Raw genomic sequence first — 23,232 nt, forward strand, 5'->3', positions numbered from 1 at the left:
TTCTAATCTCATTATGTGTCCCACTATTAAATCTTTTTTCTGGGCTACACCTTGAGACATTTTATGATGTTAAAGATGCTGTATAAATGCAAGTTCTTGTTGCTTGGACCCAATGCAGAATAACATTTCAAAGGTTGCTGGGTGCTGAAATACAATGTTGGGCTACTTTTAATGTTAGGAATAAGGCCATTCATCCTTTAATCAGACATTAAACCCTACCTGGCTGAAATGCAGAATGCTTTTGTCACTAGGGAACGCGGAACTCGTAGCTAGCAGAGCAACTTGGATCCACTGACCACACCTTGCATACCACAGGTGGTGGTGTAATGAACCTTTCATGTAAGCCACGCAACGGGAGACTTTATAGGACATATGATCATATTCAAATGGGATGTGACATAATTACGCAACCAGGAGATCACAGCCCATTGTGTCTGTGCCAAATTTCTGAATGAGCTACTAAGTAATCTCAGTTCCCTGCTCCTTCCCCACATCTTTGTACTGTTTACCTTTTTGAAGATGTATCTAATCCCCTTTTGAAAGTTACTACGGCATCTATTTTCATCAGCCTCTCAGGCAATGCATTCTTGCTCATAACTTGCTACATTCCTGCTACATCAAAAATACAACTCGCGCCTGCCCTGACATTTTTTGTCAATTATTTTAAATGCAGATCCTCCGGTCATTATCCTGATATCCCGGCCACTAGGAACAATGTCCCCTATTTACCTTATCAAAGCCTCAAAATCAAATAAGAGCGAGTTCTGACAATCCATTGGCAGAGCTCTAAGACGCTTCAAGAATTATTGCTAACAAGAAATTTCATTGCCTTTCTGTTGAGAATAACTTTCTGCACCTAAACTTGCAATGGTGAAATCATGAGCATGATGAGGCCAGGTTAGAGAATGGGCTACAATACCCCATTCTCATTTCTCTTAAGCACCCTCCGAGGGAAGAAAAAGAGAATATATCTTCCACAAACCCTGATGGGTTTTACAAAGGCAAAAACATGACTTCAACAAAAATTTGCTTCTCTAGAACATATTCATTTCAGGTGGATTGTTTTAATTTTCCCTCCCTCTTGTGTTTTGGGGCCTGAGAAAAATGCACTCAATAGTGATCAAAGTAACATCTCACACTTGACACATTTCATCAGCTTCCTGAAACATTCATGAGAGATTTTGTTTTCCAAGTATGACCAAGTGTCTGTGATTAAAACTTGGAGCCTCACAATGACAGCAAGAAACATTTTTTCTAAAGCCTAAAGTCTAATTCAACACAAGGCGCAAGTGTTCGGAATTGATGAACGGTGTTACCAAGATGATGGATAAAAGTTTGCATTTCAGGGTTCCCTTCTGGCAGATCCCTGAAATACAGCCTGACCTCTTGGGACCACCATGGACTGGGGTAAGTACCTTCCCCACCATGGCCCAGAGGGAATCGGGTAATCATGTTATCCCAGGCTGTTTCTCCATCACATCCTGTCAAGTCTCAGGGATACTAGTAAATGGCTGGCCGAGTCCTCAGCTAGACAATGGCACAAATCACTGAAGAAATGGAAACTTGGCAAATTAATAGAGGGATCTTCAAAAAATATACATAGACCTGAGAGGTTATTGACAGTAAGCAGCAACGTAGTGCTGAGGTGCAACTAGATCAAGCAAAGCAGGCTCGAAGTGCTAAATGGCCTGATTCTGCTCCTAACTCACATGTTCGAATGACTAAGTCAAAGAAATACTGCGGTTTCTAAATCCTCTGACCATTTTTAAAGTCAGATTCAAAGGGAAACTGAGTTAGTGCTGTCTACAAGCTCCATGGAAAAATGCAGTGTTACTAGTTTATTAAAAACATTGAAAATAATTAGGAATGATCCTCAACTTAGCTACAAAAGATTAACTGAGTAAACAAGTCTTTTCTAGGAAATAAGATTTTTAAAATATTTTCTCTAATTCTGGGCTTGGTATGCAAATGCTGGAACTTGATATGGGTCAGCATAACCTTCCTAAAACATGTCTTAGTCATACGATAGCTATTCCCCTCCCACTCCTTCCAGAAAGACACTGACTTTCGGGTCACGTATGGCTCCATTAATGCTGTGCACCCAGAGGTGTTGCAAATCTGAACAGCCACCATTAACATACCAATTGGACAATAAGTGTTTATGGACTATTCTTCTCTTAAGTGTATCACAACCAAATCAGATTTCCACTGTCACTCAATTGTCACAAGTACAAAATTTCAAACAGCGTTCACTACTCAGGGAGTCACCTGGGCTGAGCTGTCTTTACCTTATCCAAGTTGGACTGAAGCCAGGTCTTGAGCGCAGGCATGATAAGCCAGTGGGAAGAGTTTGGTAGAAAGGGAGTTGGCCTTGGATGTTTCTAGTCTGTGCGGCTTACTTACTCACTGCTTAGTCTTGCGCAGCCTTTGATGGAGCTCCTGGGATCATTTAATATTATTACAATCCACATCCAGCTTAGGAAAATCAGCAGCTACAGATGCTGCTGGGATGAAGTGAGTGAATTGCTCAGCTCCCCTGCTGATGTGCTAATCCAGAGAACAGAAGACTAGAACCACAGGCAATGAATCAAGTCATCACTGCTATCAATAACATAGCTCACTGTGGTCCAGCAAAAGCTAGCCATGCTAATCTATTTACCTTCACTTCTAAAATGAGATGAAGCAGCGACATTGTTTTAAAAAGATGTTTATTCCAACAGACATGCTCTAGCTTAACATTCCCCATGTCTTTTTCAACAACAACTTGTATTATATAACACCAAAGGCATTTCAGGTGAGTGATTACCAACACATTTTGACACCAAGTCTTTTAAGAGGATACAAAGACAGGTGGCCAAAACTTTGTCAAAGAGACAGATTTTGAGGTGTATTCTCAAGTAGAGATAGAAAAGCCTGCCAAGGGAATTTCAGATCTTGGGGCCCCATGCATCAATTGTGGAGGGAAAAGTGTGCGTCATTGAAATGAAGGAATGTAGAGGTCTTCAAACATTGCAGGTAAGAGGAGGTCTCAGAGATAGGAGATATGTTTTTTTTAATTCATTCACGGGATGAGGGTGTCGCTGGCTAGGCAGCATTTAGTGCCCATCCCTAATTGCCCAGAGGATAGTTAAGAGTCAACCACATTGCTGTGGGTCTGGAGTCATATGTAGACCAGACCAGGTAAGGATGGCAATTTCCTTCTCTTAAGGACGTAAGTGAGGCAGATGGGTTTTTCCAACAATCAATTCATGGCCATCATTAGATTCTTAATTCCAGATGTTTATTGAATTCAAATCTGCCATAGCAGGATTTGAACCCGGGGCCCCAGAACACTATCTGGGTCTCTGGATTGACAGTCCAGAGATAATACCATGAGGCCATTGCCTCCCCTCGTATGGTATCACACAAACAGGAGACCTTTGATTAAATGGGCTTCATGTTAACAAGGGCACAGGGATAGGGTCTCATAATCTTCAGTATGATGACTAGACTGTGCTAAGTCAGCTGATTGCCACTGAGATAGCAATAATGCTACAAATAACCCTTGGATCTATGAGTGCAACTTTAGACTCATTATTGTCCTGTCTTCTAGAATAGACTCGTGACACACTAACTCATCCTTTTCCATTTTGAGCGTTGTGTATTTCAACATCTTTTGATTTTAGTATCAGATTTACAGAGATATCTGCCCCATAGTTTGTTTCATGATATATTAAAAGGACGTTAAATTGGGAAACAATGAATGGAATTTCAGGCCTGGGAAGCTCTTCCATATTGTACTGATGTTTAGTAGTACAATCCTCAAAAGCATGTAGAATGATTTGGAAAATCATAGACATGTCAACATTTCCTTTGTCTTTCCAATTTTCTCAAAAACTTAAACTGCATGGAAGCTGAGTATGGAAGGGATCAGGAATAAGGAGTTACACTGTTCATGTGAGCTGGACAGTGAGTATGAGTAAGGCATGTCATCAAGTCCATTCCAATTCCCACACAACTACTCTTTCCAGGCGCAGTTCTGGGAAAATAATCAAGCTGAAAGATTGTGTCTGACATTCTTCGACCTGAACTCAGGGATGATTCTCTAACCAGTATCATAATCAGGGTCAGCTGAAAACTTTGTTGTGCACTGGGTACACTTCTAAAGCCACCAGTTTGAATTTGTTTTCTTGTAATTGATGGATTTTGCACTTTCCAGACAGTGGGCTTTTTAAACTGGACAAACACACAACAATATGAGCACATTCCACACTGGTGCACTAGGGGGATGCAGTTCCTCTCTCAGCCCCATTTTACAGGTATCAACACAAATAACTTCATACTTTTTTTTCTTTCTTCCAGTATTAAGCTTTGGACAGGGCAAAAACTGAGCACAATCACAGAATATTGTACATAATTGTGACATCTCTGCATGTTATTGTTCCAAAGCAAATCAAAACTTTACTTACTTGTGTAGAAAGACTATTTCAACATTCACATCATCCCTGTCCTTGTGCAAGAAGTCCTTTAAAAAATTGGAAACACTCTCCAGTGTGATGTGTCCACACACAACTATATGCCTGTTAAAGTGAAAGTAGACCAGGTCAAAACTCAGTGACAGGCCCAAGGTCAAAGATTCTTTCATTAATGCAGTCTTATCATTTCACCAACTGGATTACGGAGACAAAACAGCCGTGTTGTGACAGGTGGTGATGGGTTTCTGCCTGTGAAGCAAGAAATGCTCATTGACATTTTAAGAATCCTGTGTCCGTCCAGGAGATGGGAGCACAAATTCATCAAAAAGATCAAACCAAAGCAGGACTGCTAATCTTTTTTCCCTTTATCTAATCTGCTCTAGATAGTTCAGCACTAGATTTTACTTTACTCTTGATCAAACCCACATGAGGTATTGGAGATGACAATGTAAACAAACTTCTGATTTGGCAAATGCGCCATTAGTCAAATCCCAATCTGCAGCACTGGCAATTGAAACTGGCAAAAAATAACACTGTGAAACTAGGTCTGTTTTCCCACACTGATGTCAACAGCAAAAACTTTTCCTCTGCCATTTTCATAGGAGTAACCAACCACCCTAGATTTGAAAACTTTTTGAAAGCAGTGCAAATTCAGGGATTACGAAACATTCTACCTTAAAACAACAACTGGTCCTTGGAAGAACAAAACAGGAAGAGGGCATAGTAAACAGGAAGAATTGAGGATAGACACAGAGCTGGGCTTTAAAATAAGTCAATGATAATTCAGTGTTCAGTTTTAACGTCTTTCGAACAATCATTTGCCACAGGGAAAGGTTTTTGCTGCCAAGTTTATGTGTACACAAGTTTATGCCTTGAGTACAATCAAACCTAAGAAGGAGTTAGCCACAGCAACACATAACCTGCAGCAAGGAACTAAGAGTGTGCCTGAAGTCCAAAGCTGTAGTGTGCCCCTGCAATTTTTGGTTTCAGTGTATCAAACAAGAACCCATTAGTCCCTGATGAATTCATGCATTCTTTCATCATTGCCTTAAAGAAATGATGGAAGTGTGTTTGAGATGTGATTAAAGTGGAATACGTAGGTCCATGAATATTGAGACTATAAGATTAATCTTAGTGCATTATGGTTTGAGTGTTGTGCAAGGTTTTCGGTCTTGTGTTTAGACTGATGAGTGGAAATCCAGTGTCAAGTCTGATATAAGTCTAACAGGGCAGTGAAGAGTTACTGAGATGACATGGTATATTTAGTGCCGGACAAGCAAAGGTATAGACAGATGTACAGCAATTAGAAAGCTCCTACCGCAGACAATTTCAAAGCAGAGATGAGAATGACTTCTTTGGCAAGACATGTTGTAGAACAGCTGATAGTCACTTAAAGTGAGGGATAAGTAGAACTAAAATCAGGTTTGATGCACCCCTTAAATGCCCAATATCATGCACTAATAAATACCTTGACAAAACCAACAGACCTTTTCACATATCCATAGGCCAACCCAATAAACACCTTCACAAAGTTAATAAACCCTTTCACTTTTGAACTCAAATAAACCATTTTACAAACTAGCTCCAACAAAACGCCCCATATACCCAATACACCAATTCACAAAAAATCTTCTCAAAATCCAGACTGTCATTGTCAAATGATATACTGGAGGGTTGTTGCTGCCTATGGATCTAACCTCAGCAAAGGAAGAAAATAAGACTGAGTTCAAATATGAAATTAATTTACTGCTGTCTGGAAAAGTGGCAAACTGTTGATAATATCCAATCACTTGAAAAGGTGGGCGACTGTTGGAAGTTATAAATTAAGGAAGTTATCAGCATTACATAGACATCATCCCAGAATCTTCATTCCACTTTGATGTATATAAATTCTGAAAGGGTGGGAGGTGAGAAATTGTTTTTGAATTGAGGGCTACATTTGTAACAATTCTACACTAAAATAATACTCATAGACTATTGCAAAACATAGAAAATGTATGGCTAAAGCATTAATGGCGTGATAGCCATTGTTAGCTGTGTCACTCCTCAGGGATATCACAGACTTGAAACTAGAAAATAACTAAGTAATTGTCCTAGAATTTTGAAACAATATTCAATGGACTCCAATAGTGATGGAAACCATGTGCAGTAATTGTGTTGCACTTTTAAAATGACAACTTTATCAATTAATTTGCTGATCTCTAGCTCAGTTGAAGTCTAGCACTGTTCAGTGTTTTAGTCAGTACAGATTGGGTGACTGGATGTGCTGATGATTCCACGGAGACCTCAGGTCTCCGACATAATATAAGGAGAAAGCCAGTGCTCTAAGCAGACAATGTCCAAAATATACATCAGTCAGCATCTGGAAAGGAAAGGCAAGCAAATGATAGATATTCAGGATTTCCACATCACTTTCACTTTCAAATGCTGAATGCCCAACATTTCATTTTTTTTCTTTCAGATTTCCACCATCTGCAAGTTTTTTTTTTCCTTCTCTCATCGCCAACGTACTTTCTGAAGATGTATTTATCATCGCTTGTACCTTTGAACAGGGACTGCACTTCAAAAATTATTTACTGATTGCAGTGTTTTGGGAAGTCCTGACTGAGATTGTGAAACACACTTTATAAAAACCATGACATTTCTTTCTTGAAATGCTTGTTAGAATATATTTAACTTTGGCTTTTAATGTTAAATCTTACAGATGTTGACAAAGAAACTGGTATGTGGAGCATAATCATCTATGAAAAAAGCTATCATTGTGCTCTTTCTAAAACACTATTTATACCCACCAGTGAGGGACAGATGCTTCTTCCAGACTGCTCTTGGCGAGTTTGAAGAACATTATGTGATTAGGATCTCATGGGAGCATTTCAATTTAAAATAAGATTCTTACTTGAAAGAAAACTGGAAAGGACAATGTGAAGAGTTGCAGATGTGCTTGGAGGAGGTAAAGCAAAGACGAAGTGAAACAAAAGGGATTATTTCTCCAAAGAGTCTTTTGTAATTATGTAAAAAGAGAGCATGTGTGTACATGGATGTATTTCATACGTCGTTGTCTTTGTGTGTTTGTTTTGTTTAGTTCATCCTCATTTATGTTACAGAGCTACTTCAAGTGGTAATTCTATAATAGACTTGGCTGTGGCAATTTGCCCATTCATTCTGTACAGCAGATTCAACATCACTAGCAGCAAAAGACAAACAGCTGTGGTTTGCATGTCCACATTTGCTTGCAGCCTTCAATTTGCAACTCGCCTTTCCAACTTTCATTTAGCAGCAAAGTCCTGAAACCGCATCTGAGTCAATGCAGCCAGGAAAATGCCGTCCGTCTGAGCCACCATTTCCAGTTCCAATTTGCTACAGCAGCCTCTGAAGGTGGGGGGTGGAGGGGACTCAATCACATCTTCATGTGACTTCTAGGCTCCGACAGAGGCAGCAGTGTGGGCCGATTTACCTCATGCTCTGACAGCGCTGTGAAGTAAATACAGCATTAGAGAATTTGAAGTAGTCAATGCGGCTGAATTGAATTTTGCCAACAGCATGAATCATACTGTGGAGTGGAGGGGAAAGGCTGGTAGTATTTTTCTTCTGTGTCTTAATTTTTTGTTCACTTAAACTGAGTATTGCTCATTCCTCTGGGCATGGAAACAGTGAGGAGCGCCGATGCTGCAAGCCAGAGTCAATAGACGCGGAACTGGAAAAGCACAGCAGGCCAGACAGCATCTGAGGAGGAGGAAAGTCAATGTTTTGGGCTGAAATGCTTCCTGAGAAACTATTGGGCTTGTTTGTATGAGGAAAGTGATATAACGCAAGAGGACATATAATTGATCTTGTCTCACAGGTTATACAGATTTTTAATCTTCTCCAAGATTCAGTAGAGTTACTCACATGGCATTGACAGCACTTGCTGCTTGAACAGAAGTATTGATTAAAATAGCTTAGTTATAGTCATACAGACCAGGGATCTTGTGCTGTTCTGCTCCATGCCAAGTGAGCTACTTGCAGGAGACAAGGTGGAACAGAAAACTGGCCGAAAATAAAGAGATACTGAACATTAGGATCACTTTAAAAGTGAAAAAGTGATGAATATCTATCCATTTTCATTATCACCAGTGTTGGGACAATAAATTGGTGGAAAACCTGCTGGGTTTGGGAGGCGAAACTCCGGGATGATTGGCGGTCCTGAACAAAATAAAAATCTGCTGAAGGTAGGGTTGGTCTTGCCAGCAATAATGGCTTTCGTCAAATTAACTGATAGCAAATCAATGTGTGGCCTAATTCAGGGAGAACAGTCACTTCAGAGATAATGGGAACTGCGGATGCTGGAGAATCCATGATAACAAAGTGTGGAGCTGGATGAACACAGCAGGCCAAGCAGCATCCTACAAGCACAAAAGCTGATGTTTCGGGCCTAGAAGATGAAGGGTCTGGGCCCGAAACGTTAGCTTTTGTGCTCCTAGGATGCTGCTTGGCTGCTGTGTTCATCCAGCAGAACAGTCACTTCAGTAAGGTAATGGAAGATCCCTGAGCCTGTGGATCTCTAGCAACAATGAACATTCTCCAAAAAGGAACGAGCACAATTAGTGACTTTTTTTTGGTCAAACTGCTTTCAAGATATTATGACGTTTCACGGTCATCAAACTTTAGCCACTTTTCAGTTCCAAACTCCTGACGATGTCAATATCTTGTAAGATATAGTGTGGTTGGCGTCATGTCCTGTGATTCCTCCCATAAAGAAGCATGCTGAAAAGATAGCTTAGCAAGTTTTGGTGTGATACTTACCAGAGCTGGAATCAAAAGCAAAACCCACTTGACTCAAATCTATCAGAAAATGTTAGGTAGAACAGGAGTGAAAAATTTGGCCCACATTCTCTTCTCTAACTAGTGAGCAACTAGTTATAAGGCTCTGACCATAACATCAACAAAGTCATCAAAAATAATAGTTGAGTATCACACAGGAGGAGACCACCTAGCGTACTGATTGTGTGTTAGCTCTTTTGAAGAGCTATTTGGTTAATCCCACTCCCTTGCACTTTTCCCATATCACATGTTTTCCACCTGTTCCCTTTTGAAGGCCACTGTTTGATTCCATTTTCAGGAAATGCACTTCAAATTCTAACTGCTCAGTGTGCAGGAAGCTTCTCTCCTGGATCTTTTGCTAAACACCTTAAATCAATCCTTGAACCACTGAAAACAGTTCCATTTTATTTACTGTATCTAAACATCTTAATGTTTTTAACCATCTTTCATATCCCTCCTACCCTCAGATATAAACAACCCTTTTTCAGTCCATACTAATATCTCATCATTCTACACAATTTGTGCAGCACCCTCCGCAAAGCCTTCATTTTCTTTCTAAAGTTTGGTGTTAAGAATTGGACTGACTACTCCAGCTTGGAACAAACTTGCCGAAGAATCATTAAAGTCAAGAATAAATATGGTTAAGTTTAAGCTGATGAAATAACAAATCAGCATTCATGAATAACGTCAACACAATTCCAATTATGGCCCAAAAATAACCAAATGGAATGAATGACGAGGAGTGAGTTAACAATATACAAGGCCTGGGCAATATCAGGAAGAGAGAAGGCAAGTGTTAAACAGTAAAAACGGCATTGATGTTTATGGATGAGTTCTCAAAGTGGTGTAACAGAATTGCTGAGGGGTGGGATTACACAAGCTGTCAAATAAAAATCAAGCAACACATTTTGTCTTATTACTAATTATAATTTCTGAGACTTTAAAAGGGAAGTAATTACAGACACAGAAATGAATGACTTTTCTAAAAATATAATAACTTAACAGAACTATAAGCAACATCATGTTGTATGAAGAGTGTGCAACTTTGTTTCGAAGATTAAAGCACATCTGAAGTAATATCGTCATCAGATTAGTTCCCAATGATGTAATTGATAATTTGGGAAATACTCAACATTGATTGTCTTCTTGGTTAAAGATGTAAAATCATAATCTTACAAAAAAAATACAGGAATAACAAGGAAACATGGAATTATCTTTTGGTGAAACAATGGCAGCCAATTCCACAAACAGTCCATCCCACTTCCTACAGACTAAGGGGGTGGCCATGGGCACCCGCATGGGCCCCAGCTATGCCTGCCTCTTTGTAGGTTACGTGGAACAGTCCCTCTTCCGCACCTACACAGGCCCCAAACCCCACCTCTTCCTCCGGTACATTGATGACTGTATCGGCGCCGCCTCTTGCTCCCCAGAGGAGCTCGAACAGTTCATCCACTTCACCAACACCTTCCACCCCAAACTTCAGTTCACCTGGGCCATCTCCAGCACATCCCTCACCTTCCTGGACCTCTCAGTCTCCATCTCAGGCAACCAGCTTGTAACTGATGTCCATTTCAAGCCTACCGACTCCCACAGCTACCTAGAATACACCTCCTCCCACCCACCCTCCTGCAAAAATTCCATCCCCTATTCCCAATTCCTCCGCCTCCGCTGCATCTGCTCCCACGACAAGACATTCCACTCCTACACATCCCAGATGTCCAAGCTCTTCAAGGACCGCAACTTTCCCCCCTCAGTGATCGAGAACGCCCTCGACCGCGTCTCCCGTATTTCCCGCAACACGTCCCTCACACCCCGCTCCCGCCAAAACCGCTCAAAGAGGATCCCCCTCGTTCTCACACACCACCCCACCAACCTCCGGATACAACGCATCATCCTCTGACACTTCCGCCATCTACAATCCGACCCCACCACCCAAGACATTTTTCCATCCCCACCCGTCTGCTTTCCGGAGAGACCACTCTCTCCGTGACTCCCTTGTTCGCTCCACACTGCCCTCCAACCCCACCACACCCGGCACCTTCCCCTGCAACCGCAGGAAATGCTACACTTGCCCCCACACCTCCTCCCTCACCCCTATCCCAGGCCCCAAGATGACATTCCACATTAAGCAGAGGTTCACCTGCACATCTGCCAATGTGGTATACTGCATCCACTGTACCCGGTGTGGCTTCCTCTACATTGGGGAAACCAAGCGGAGGCGTGGAGACCGCTTTGCAGAACACCTCCGCTCAGTTCGCAACAAACTACTGCACCTCCCAGTCGCAAACCATTTCCACTCCCCCTCCCATTCTTTAGATGACATGTCCATCACGGGCCTCCTGCAATGCCACAATGATGCCACCCGAAGGTTGCAGGAACAGCAACTCATATTCCGCCTGGGAACCCTGCAGCCATATGGTATCAATGTGGACTTCACCAGTTTCAAAATCTCCCCTTCCCCTACTGCATCCCTAAACCAGCTCAGTTCGTCCCCTCCCCCCACTGCACCACACAACCAGCCCAGCCCTTCCCCTCCACCCACTGCATCCCAAAACCAGTCCAACCTGTCTCCGCCTCCCTAACCTGTTCTTCCTCTCACCCATCCCTTCCTCCCACCCCAAGCCGCACCCCCATCTACCTACCAGCCTCATCCCACCTCCTTGACCTGTCTGTCTTCCCTGGACTGACCTATCTCCTCCCTACCTCCCCACCTATACTCTCCTCTCCACCTATCTTCTTTACTCTCCATCTTCGGTCCGCCTCCCCCTCTCTCCCTATTTATTCCAGAACCCTCACCCCATCCCCCTCTCTGATGAAGGGTCTAGGCCCGAAACGTCAGCTTTTGTGCTCCTGAGATGCTGCTTGGCCTGCTGTGTTCATCCAGCCTCACATTTTGTTGTCCACAAACAGTTGCTCCTGTTGAGTGTGTAATTTAAAAATCAGATTAAAAACATATAGTTTTTCAGGTAAGCTCCTCACACTACTCTCCCAGTAGAGAAGAAAAGGCTTTAGTGATAAGTACAATCAAATGAATATTAAAGACTAAGCTGGTACTTCGGATCTTTTCTCATCACTTAAACTTCTTTTGGTACCCCACGCTCAACTTCTGAAGTGGCCAAAGCCTTCACCTCATTAGTCCTCTGCTTGCATTGGTGCACTCAGGAATGATCCTCATTCATCACTGGCAACCATTAATGTCATATCCTGACAGCTCAATGGCTGACAACAGTTGGATTAACAGTGCAAGAGTCAATATTGTAAAAGAAAAGCAAGCAGGAGATGGCATACTGGTAGTGGTGGAGGGCATTTTTCTAATTCCTTAAACTGAATACAGTAGTACTGAAAAAAGATTAAATAAAAGATATTCAGCTGTGAAAATATCTATTAAATAATCACTCTGCGTCTCCCTCCCACCCACCCACCTTTTAACAAGGAGAAGTTTTTTTATGGGGACTTGTGCCTAGCCATTGAGAGATAATTATGCTACTACACCAATGTGATGTTCAGTCATGCTATGCAAAAGCCCCAATGTGAGGAATTTCTATAACTGTTGCAGAGTCCTTGTGCATCAGAAAGCATCAATTAAAGTATCAATACAGAACAGATAAACTGAATAGAGAAGATCAACATAGATTATTTTCTTTCAGACTGCACAAAGAATTATTTTTGGGTTTTCGCTATCTTCTATAAATAAATGGAAAAATGACGAGAAGTTGAATGTCAGTAGTTCTGGGACCCTGTCAGCACCACCAGGAGCCAGTCGCTCAAAGGAAGACATTGCAAGATGCTGACAGTACCACAGAGGTGACAGTAACAGCCTTAGCTATTAACTCCAAGGTCTTATGATTCAAAAAGCTCTACTGGGGCACTGATTCCCTAACTGCAGAACACAGACTGGGTTTTGCGGAAAAATAGAGGAGAATTCGGGCCAAAAGTCTTTCTTAAACCACCAGGGAATTTGACATACACCCACCACCAGACTGTCAAAAACCTGATGCATACACAATAATATTCTGAGAGGACTCAAATACATACCCACCACCAAACAACTTAAGACATACTCACAAATAGCAATGATAGCAGATATATTCCAACCACCAGACTGCCAGCGATCTGATGGATACCTGCAAATACCCTGCAAGATTCAGACAGGTACCCATCACCAGACACCTAATGCATCCCCAGAAACAGCCTGGCAAGATTAAAATACATAACTGGACTGTCAGATTTCAGCACATATTTTTAAATTGTCTGACATTGATTGCAAAAGCACAAATGCAAAATGTTCACACACAAATGCAGTATCCAAAGAGTTTATAAGTAATTTGAATTATCCGGGACCTCCCTCGCCAGACAGCCAGCATTTTAAAACAAATCCACCATCACCAGAGTAAGAGGGAAACAGACCCTCAATGACAAAATCCAAAATCCATGACTAAGACACAAAACAGAATAAAAGTATCCTTACCTTATTGTGGAGGAAAGCACTGGGTGCAATAGTGACTGAAACAGGTGAACATTAATCTCAAATAGACGCCACTTAAACTTCTTTCTTCTTTTATAAAGATACAGCACTATTTCAGTCTTAACTTTTCATATAATTGTATGAAGAGGGTAATTTGGAACAGGTTCCACACTCATATTTCTGCACAAGAAATTACTTTAAAATGTGTAGAACACTTCAAAATAACCTTGTTGACATAAATTGCAAAATTAAAATTCTTGTTTATATCAGGCTTTAGGACTGAATATTGTACCTAATCAGATAGTTAAGATTGTAATGAACATTTTACAACATTAGGTGTTAAGACTCCTTAATAGCGCAAAATACCCTGGTACTTTTCTCCTCTTCCATTTTAGCTGCTGCAGGATTTAATCATCCTGCAATAGTGGGAGACTGGGGACAGGGTACAGGTGAAAAATGCCACTTTGTGCCTTTAATAAAGCTAATTCACACGAAACTCAATTGGCTGTGGCATATAGGTACCATTACTATCTTTTGACGAGCTACCTTAAATATTGAACAGGTCAAAGCTGCAGTGCAATTCATGAATTTTAAATGGATCCTTACTGATAGTAAGCTTCTCACTTGCACCAGCTTCAGTTTGCAGGTTGTTACAAGTTTAACATATTGATTCAACTCATCTCAAATCCCAAAGACAAACTGAAAGGGAGGATGGAAAAATGAACCATTAGGTATTTCCACAATTTGTGAACTTAGTCCTCTGCTTGCATTGATGCACTCAGGAATATCCTCATTCACCACTGGCAACCATTAATGTCACATCCTGACAGCTCAATGGCTGACAACAGTTGGATTAACAGTGCAAGAGTCAATATTGTAAAAGAAAAGCAAGCAGGAGATGGCATAGTGGTAGTGGTGGAGAGCATTTTTCTAATCCCTTAAATTGAATACAGTAGTACTGAATATAGCAGTGATAGTAAGGAGAAGGAAACTTCCAGGAATTAGACCCCTTATAATTTTCCAGCAGATAGGCATCAATGTTTGTTTCCAGATCTCTGGAAAGGGAGACAAAGAGAGATACAACCAATGCCTGACAAACAGAGTGTGGAACATGCATATGTGTGGCTGATATCTGGCAGTCCATTTATTTATTTTTGTTGAGATGGGAGCAGGGCTTGGGAAGCATCTATGTAACTTCTCTGACCTTAGTGATAATAGTGCTTCAATTTGACAAATACTTCAATGTTTACATTTTGAGAGGCAAAACCAGCTTAAAACTCTTAGCGGAGATTTCAACTGAGCACAAATGTTATTGGAAACAGGCAGTAGTCAAACACAATTATCACTCACATTAAAAAGGAAAGAAATAAACAACACAACAGAAAGTCAAAAGACATAAAACACAAGGGGAATAAACCACGGTTATAGTGAATTAACGTGCAAATGCAGCCATGCAACAAAGAACCCAAGGGACTGACAGGTTTAAGAGCAGCTCCAGCATCAGCACCAGACTCAGCCATACCTCTTGTCTACTGCTCTAATCCTCATGTCACTGCATTTGTGCATTAAAAGCATAATTGTTTTCACAGAAAGTACTGTTGGTTTGTCCTGTGATAAAGCCTCTCAAAGAATGCAAATTTCAGAGAGATGATCAAAGAGGAAATCGTGGTATATTTTGCTTTGCATGTCAGTCTGCACCAGTGGTTGCCTGCTTGGGCGCATTGGATTCACGCAATGCAACTTCATAATCTGATGGCAGGCTTTATTTGTTCTAATTCTCATCACAGACCGCTTATGAATTGTGACAGCCAAAAAACTGCAAGCTATCTTAATTGGTATTTAGACATTCTGTTGCTGCACAAAATGAATGTTTATGTTCAGGGCTACATTGATACGTTAAAATTAGAAAGTTGGAAAATAAGTTGTTTATAAAATGTCACTTCATATCAACTTCCTCTTGATTAGAAAAAGTTGACTCATACAAAAGACAAGAACTCCAGCTAGCCTTCATGGCTGAGGCCAGAAGCCACACTTGCCAGCTGTGGTTAAAGTCGCTGCGTGGCTGGAAATTACAACCACATGGTCTTTCTTATCTCCTGGGCAGGGGTTCTGAAGATTCTGACAACTCATTCTCTCAACGTTAGCCTCCAAATGAAAATCAAAATGTTCGCCAAACATAACATATCGTCAATCTTCCTCTGCTAATGGGGAAATGAGACTACAAAACAAAGGATGCTGACTTTCATACAGTGTTTCCCAGCCATATAAGCAATGATGCAAAGTCCGAGTGACTAAAGGTCTTAAAAACTTTACACCCACGTAAATTAAGATGGTTTCAAGGAATTTTATCTCCACCAGGCAGTTTGTGTGCTGATGAAAGAGCAGAGTTTCAATTAGGGTGGGATTGAAAATCTGAGGGAATTCACAAAGACAAAAATTAGCAGAAGCAACAAACAATAACTATCTAAAAGCAAAATGCCTGGTCAGCCAAGCAGGCTGCTGACAGACTGTAAAGCAAGCCAAAAGCATTTAGAATCTGAAGGGCTAGGAGTTAAGTTCTTCAGAGTTTGGGGGAGTGGAAGGGAAGGGAGGGATAGCGGGCTTTGACTGAAGATCAGGCCATGGTTTTAGACCACACAGCATTGCAGAACTGAATACTGGTGACAGATGAGCCTCTGGCAAGCTCTCATGAAATGGTTTCTATGTAAGAGTCACATGGATTTTAATGAAACATGGAAAATACAAGCTGCACGCAGGAAATAAAGTAGTTGAAAATGTCAGAGCAATGGAAGAACTGACTACAAGTTTAGAATACTTTTTAAAAAAATATTTGAAATAAATCATTCTAAATGACATTGTAAATATTGAAATCAAGACAATAATATTATCCTCTCTTTGGAGAAAACCAAAAACAAGGTAGCTACAACAGTCTGACTGCCAAGCATTTCTTCAGCCTCTTCTTTGTCCGTAGACTACTAAAACAACAAGAATTCTAGTTTCAGGTACTCACAAAATAAGAGTTAACAAATGTGACACGTGCCTTATCATAACCTAGGTCTCCAAAGACAGTGTGACAATCCTAGCAGTAACATCTGACATCACAGCGCAAACAAGTGAATAGATCTGTGGTGCAGAGGTCACCATTAAGGTTTCAGAGGTCACACAAGCACACCTTGTTTGGTTCAACTTACTTTCTGCCTCGAGTCGCATTAAAAGTCCCTCCATATTTCTTCCGATTAAGGATGAGAGCAGCAATTTCTGGTACGTAGCGAGCAAACATTGCCTACATGCATGAAACAGAAAAAGAAAATGGCATGCAGAGAGTATTCTACTGCAATAGAGGCAGCAGAGGCCCAAGGGATACTTACTTTCTTCCATTAACCGCACTATAGGTACCACCATATTTCTTGCGGTTTCCTATTAATTCTATGATTTCAGGGACGTAGCTCGCAAACATGGCCTAAGAAGAAGATAGGAGACAGAAGAATAGACTAAAAAGAGAGGCCAAAGAGGGGATGGGATGCTGTGTTCTAAGGTTCAGAAGATGTTCTTAAGATCTGAAATTGTAAAAGAATTAGTCAGATCTGTGAAGAAAATCTCAGCTCTGCTAAATCTAGAACTCACAAAGCAAAAAGGCTGAGCTTTTACAAAAGAGGGATTTTTTATGCTTAGAAATCTAAAGAAATTGGAGCTTTTTGAAATAAAGTTGTGAAAATATTTCATCTACTCAAGAGCTATTTTGCTAACAGTACAGTAGAAGTAACAAATAAGCTATATTCTCTAAATGAATAAATGAGGCTAGGGACTCAGAAGAGCTTGCACCAGTTTAGTTTGTGAGTTTTAGGAAATTTTTCAATGAAAATAATTGGACCAAAATCATGTTTTGATGGAAATAAAAATGTTTAAAAAACACAGAGCTGATTATGTAACAGCCAAACAAGTCCAAAAAGTCTGCTCACAAGATTCAACATTGAAGGAAAAAAATGCAAAAGCAATCAAGAGAAAATTTCTATCTGCCATGTTTCGTGCAACAAACACTTTGCTTGTGATAGGTTGCATCTGAGAGCTGTATCTGGATGAATTTCTGAATGATTTATGTTGGGATTCACTTTCAATGTCTCCATAGGTACCTTTTACACAAGGTACTAGCAGTCTGTCCATTACAGGGCATTATGGTTAAGCCTGATTCTGTTCTCTCCTGACGCGTGCTCTTTCAATTAGGGCTACAATGTGCTTTTCAGCTAGTTCTCCCCCTCATGTCTTCCAGAAGTATTGAGAGTAACAGGAGCACCATTATTACACTTCTCAGGCTAGGTAGCACAGCTCAAATACAAGGCTTCCTCAGCCTCCAAGATCTACCAATTGGGACATTTACTGATGGAGCTATCATACTACTGGAAGGAACCTGGATAAACCACTGAGATGTTGTGTTGTCAGCACTAACACACATATATGATGTCAGTTTACTCTCGTTACCTCAAACACCAATGTATTTGTAATTTGAAGTCTATTTTGATGCAGAAGTTAACTAAGATTAAGACTGAGTCATTGGAAAGGCCTCTTCTCTGGACAAATCCTAATTGAGATTAAGGTCATTGTTTACAAGGCAGCAGTGACTCCCAATATGCTTGGTGAATTGACAACTCTATAGCAGCCACCTTAAAGTCCTGGAGAAATAGTACCAGCCATGCCTTTGCAAGATTGTGCATATCAGGTAGCAAAAAGGCGTTACTAAGGCAACATTCCTGTTATTGAAATGCTAATCACACAAAATTAGCTCCACTGGGTAGGGCATGCCACTCATATCTTAACACAAGTCTCCTCAAGAAACTTCTCCACTTGGAACATGGGTATTGCAGGGAACTCCCGGGAGAACAACAGAAGCTGTCTCAGGATGTTCTAAAGGCATCCCTGAAAAGATCAAACACCCCCACTGGATTATGGGAGTCCCTAGTATGTGATGGGCCAAAACAGAGCAGCTTCATTCATGAAGTCACTGAACACACTGAAAGTCTATGGAGGAACCTGCAGGGGATAGGTCATGCCATTGGAGAAAGAACACTAATCTCCCTACATAATCTTACCCACATGACCGTGAAGCACCATCTGCCCTACGCATCAAATCCTACAGAGCTTCAACTTATCAGCCACCTCAGAACACATCAGATTAGAGTGGAAGCAAGCCCTCCTCAGTTCTGAGGGTCTGCCTAAGAAGATGATTTTTATTGACGTACTCATTTTAAAAGTGACGACAAATGGCTAGTAAATATCTATTATATCTCATATGTTGGGACGGAATTGAATATGGCAATGAATGCTTTAAAAACAGTATCTCAAAAAGACCCCTACGGCAATTTGCAGGGCAGAAATATGGGCCGAAGACTTGTATTTTGACCCTACTTAAAAGGTAACTATAATAGGAAGCTGGATTAAAAAAAAGCAGTGAGGATGTAATGACAGATTTTTAAAGGAGACATCAAATAACTCAGAAAAGACTGACCCAATGAGCAAGAAAGGCTCTTTAAGAAGGATGCAGCACCTGTAGCTAAATAAGGAAGATAGGAACAGGATCAAATTGAAAGGATTGCTATATAATTCTACAAAGGTTAGAGATAGGTCAGAAAATTGACGGATTTTATGGGATAGCAAAGGATGACAAAAGAAAGGACGAAGAAAGTAGAACCTCAGAGGAAGCTAATTTGCTAATAAAGAACAGACAGCAAGAGTTTGTACAAGTATTTATATAAGACGCTAAAGCTATTGATGGCTAAAGCTTTAGAGAGTGAGTCTGGGAAACTGGTAATGAAATGCAAAGAGTAGATGTTGAAAAGTTATTTTGTACCTGTCTTCACTTTGGCAGGTTTAGAAAATTTCCCAAAGACACTTGAAAATTACAAACCGAAAGTGAGAGAAGAATGCAAAACAATCACCATAAGGAAAAAGGTGTGGGGAAGCTATCAGAGCTCAGTTCTCACGGGTCCCCAGGATCAGATGGCATACATCCTGGGTTTTTAAAACAATGGCTGTAGACATAGTAGATGTATTAGCTATTAATCTTTCAAAATTCATTAGCTTCTGGAATGGTCATGACTGACTAGAAAATAATGTAACATCATGAGAAGGAAGTAGGGAGACAGGAAGCAGCAAACTGTAGGTCAGTTAACTTAATGTGAGTCGTATAGAAATTGCTAGATTCTATTATGAAGGAGGTTATAGCAGGATACTTAGAAAACCACAATGCAATTAGGTTTTCATAAAACCACGTATAATTAATTGATTGCAGTTCTTTGAAAAAGTAGCAAGTGAGGTGAATAATGGGGAAACTGTAAAGGTACTGTACTTGGATTTCCAAAAGGTACTGCACAAAATAAAGTCTCTTGGTGTAAGGGGTAACATATCAGTAAAGGATTGGTTAACTGAAAGGAAGCAGAGGCTAAGATGAAATGGGCAATTTTCAGCTTTTAGCAAGCTGTGACTAGCAGAGTGCCATAGCGATCAGTGCAAGGACCTCCACTACTTAGAGTCTATATCAATGATGCGGAGTGAATGATTTGGAGATGGGGACTGAATGTGTAGCAGCTAAATATAACATACCCATGATAGCAAAACAGGTAAGAAAATATGTAGTGAGGAGAAGGTGTAGATGCTGGGAAGAGATAGAGACAGGTTAAGTGAGTAGGCAAAAAATTGACAGATGTAGCATAAAGTAGGAAAATGTGAACTTGTGCAGTTTGGTATGAAAACAAAGAAAAGAAACATGCTAGTTAAATGGAGAGATATTACAGCACTAGGAAGTACAAAGGGACTTGGAGGTTTGGGTACACAAATCACAAAATGTTACTTTGCAAGTACATCAAAATGATTAGGAAGACAAATGGAAGGCTGGTATTTCTTGCAAAAAGAGTATAATAGAAGAGTAGGGAAATTTGACAGCAATGTACAGGACTCTGGAGAATTATTAGACTATTGTGTACAATTTTGTTTTTTTTTAATTTGAAATGGGATATAATTACATTAGAAACAATACAGAGAAGGTTCACTTTATTCATGCCTGGAAAGGACTCATGAAGAGAAGGTGAAGAGGTTGTGCTTTTACCCGTTGATGGTTAGAAGCATAAAATGAGACCTACTTGAAACAGGGGACTTGACAGGATGGATTCTGAGAAACTGTTTCTCTTTGCAGGAGACCCCCAAACTGGGGTACACAGTTCAATAAAAGTTCTCACCTTTAAGATGGAGATAGGAGAAGTTTCTCTTGGATGATCTTTAGTCTATCGGATTCTCTTCCACAGAAAATAGTGGAGGTGGAGAATTGAATTTATTCAAGATTAAACAGATTTTTGATAGACCAGGGAGTCAAGGGAAATGGAGGACTGACAGGAAAGTGGAATTAAGTCCACAACCAATTCAGTCACAATCTAATAAAAGGACAGAGCCATCTCATTAGGACCAAATAGTCTTTTCCTGCTCCTTGACCTTGTGGTCCAATGAATCATCATGGATTTCAATGCCTCAGTCTTGCCGTTAAAATACATTGTCTAAATAAATGAGCACCTTAAGTGGTCCTTAAGATTTTGGATTCCAAGGCCCAAACAGTGACTGCTGCCAGCACCAGTGAATGTACACTACCCTTCCTTTGGGGTAATGTTACAAAGCTGTCAACATTGTATCTGGCAATGTCTATGAAGATAGTATTCACCCAATAACGTTGCCTCTTATAATTTCTGAGTTCACATCAAGAATGATTACTAATACATTTGGTTTATTCTCATCCAGGGTACAAGCTCTACAGTGCATCCTATAACCATGTGTTTGTTAGCAGTTGGAGAAGGACACAGATGGGCAGGGCTCTTGAAACCGCACTAAAAATCTAAAACGTACACTTTATTTAGAGGAACAAATCACACAGAAGGGATTATGGTCACTGGCATTTGTGAAAAATTATTACACAAAACAGAACTGCTCAAAACAGCAACTTGGCACTATCACAAAGCAGGACAAATGTTTTCTACATTATCTACGTCACTGAAAGTTGCTCATAGAACTGGTTTTAAAATGAGTAACAGCTAAAATTTTACTAATTTTCACCAGCTCATTTTAAAAACACAGAAGATTAATAATACATTTTGATTGCATATAATCCCGCTCACAACATTAAAAAAATAGCATTTATTAACAATTTTCGTATTGTTTTAAAGACAACTCTACCCTAATAAAAATGTGAATACTTGTAGAAATGTATATTACATTGTGGAAATCAGCTTTGGATCCTACACAAAACTGATATGTAGACTTTTGACACTCTGCCTGTTGGATACGGCCCTGTGTAAAATGGACTTGGTAAGTGCCAATTTCAGTCTGTGGACACTACTATGTTGAGTAGAATTGCTCCTAAATTAGGACAAGAATGGTTTTAAGCCCAACAGCCTCATTTGGGCCAGAAAGAAAGTAGCTAAGTGAGAAAAGGGAGAGATGCCCTGCTGCTCTTTTCTAATTTTCATGCTAAAGCAGTGTCAAATCATAAGGCTATCTCAATAAAATCATTTCTACATTTCATGAAAATGAAGTCACAATCCAAAACAGACAGCAGGACGGGGGGAGAAAATGTGATGGTTTTGGATGACTTCCCCAGCATGAGCATCAATTAAGAGCAAGTAAAATTTACATTTATGCCTAACTTTTATGATTTTTAATTACTTAAAATGAGCAACACAAGCAGATGATGAGCAGTGGGATATGATCTATATCCCACTCAGCTGGTAACCATAATTCATTTGCAATTGTTAGCTGAGAGTTGTCAGGTCATTCTGTTATAGGAAATAAATCGTATTTCACAGCTCAACACATATCTTTGATTTACGTTACACCTGGCTGTAATATAGTTAAGCATGGAATGCTTAATGGCAACCCAGGGTGCTCGAAGTGGAAAATGTTCCATTGCTAACAATGATATTCCTCCATCTTAATGAACATTAAAATACACTTTTTTTTAAATCCTAAAGTTGTGAATGCTCATAACTGACTCTTCAATAAAATTCTCAGTCATCTCCTCCAGCCACTTACTGATGGGCAATCAAGGGATCCAGCTTAATGTTACAGGGAATAGTAAACTCAAATCTTACAGTTCAAAACATTAATATATTATGTGGGAAACCGCACAAGATACTGGACAATATATCTGTAATTTTCAATTGGTCCAGGTTCAAGGTAGGGTAGCATGGGATCCATTGATAGAATATTGCATAAAAATAGATACAAAGTAGTCTGTTTCCCTCACTGTATCCTTTCCATTCATATGACTGCACAAATGATGGTAAGCTCAAAGGGAGATGGTTAATTGATGTCTTCATGCCACAACAGGGCTGCCTGAGAGAGAATGGAGTGGGTAATGAGGCATAGCTAAGACTTCTAGAGTCAGGGAGCTTACTTGTGGAAAAATGGGGAAAAGTTTAACTCATATTATTTTTAAAAAAAGACATCAATAATATGTTTTTGAGCAGGGGGAATAAGAAT

The 23,232-nt window shown here is 40.2% G+C and overlaps 1 protein-coding gene across 11 annotated transcripts in view; it reads right to left on the reverse strand.

Moving 5' to 3' along the window:
* The window catches only part of kcnma1a (potassium large conductance calcium-activated channel, subfamily M, alpha member 1a), an 828,270-nt gene that overhangs the window by 226,235 nt on the left and 578,803 nt on the right, over positions 1–23,232 (reverse strand). For 9 of the 11 annotated variants that reach the window (XM_059640354.1, XM_059640351.1, XM_059640350.1 and 6 more), the window contains exons 9-10: positions 17,088–17,179; positions 4,449–4,559 (exon numbers count right to left, since the gene is read on the reverse strand). In XM_059640354.1, coding sequence (XP_059496337.1) covers positions 4,449–4,559; positions 17,088–17,179 — 203 coding nt within the window. Of the gene's footprint in view, positions 1–4,448; positions 4,560–16,910; positions 17,003–17,087; positions 17,180–23,232 lie in introns of all 11 variants that reach the window. The other 2 variants (XM_059640355.1, XM_048563636.2) reach the window with 1 other exon arrangement.

This window comes from Stegostoma tigrinum, chromosome 37 (genome assembly GCF_030684315.1).
Source record: "Stegostoma tigrinum isolate sSteTig4 chromosome 37, sSteTig4.hap1, whole genome shotgun sequence".
NCBI classification, from domain to species: Eukaryota; Metazoa; Chordata; class Chondrichthyes; order Orectolobiformes; family Stegostomatidae; genus Stegostoma; species Stegostoma tigrinum.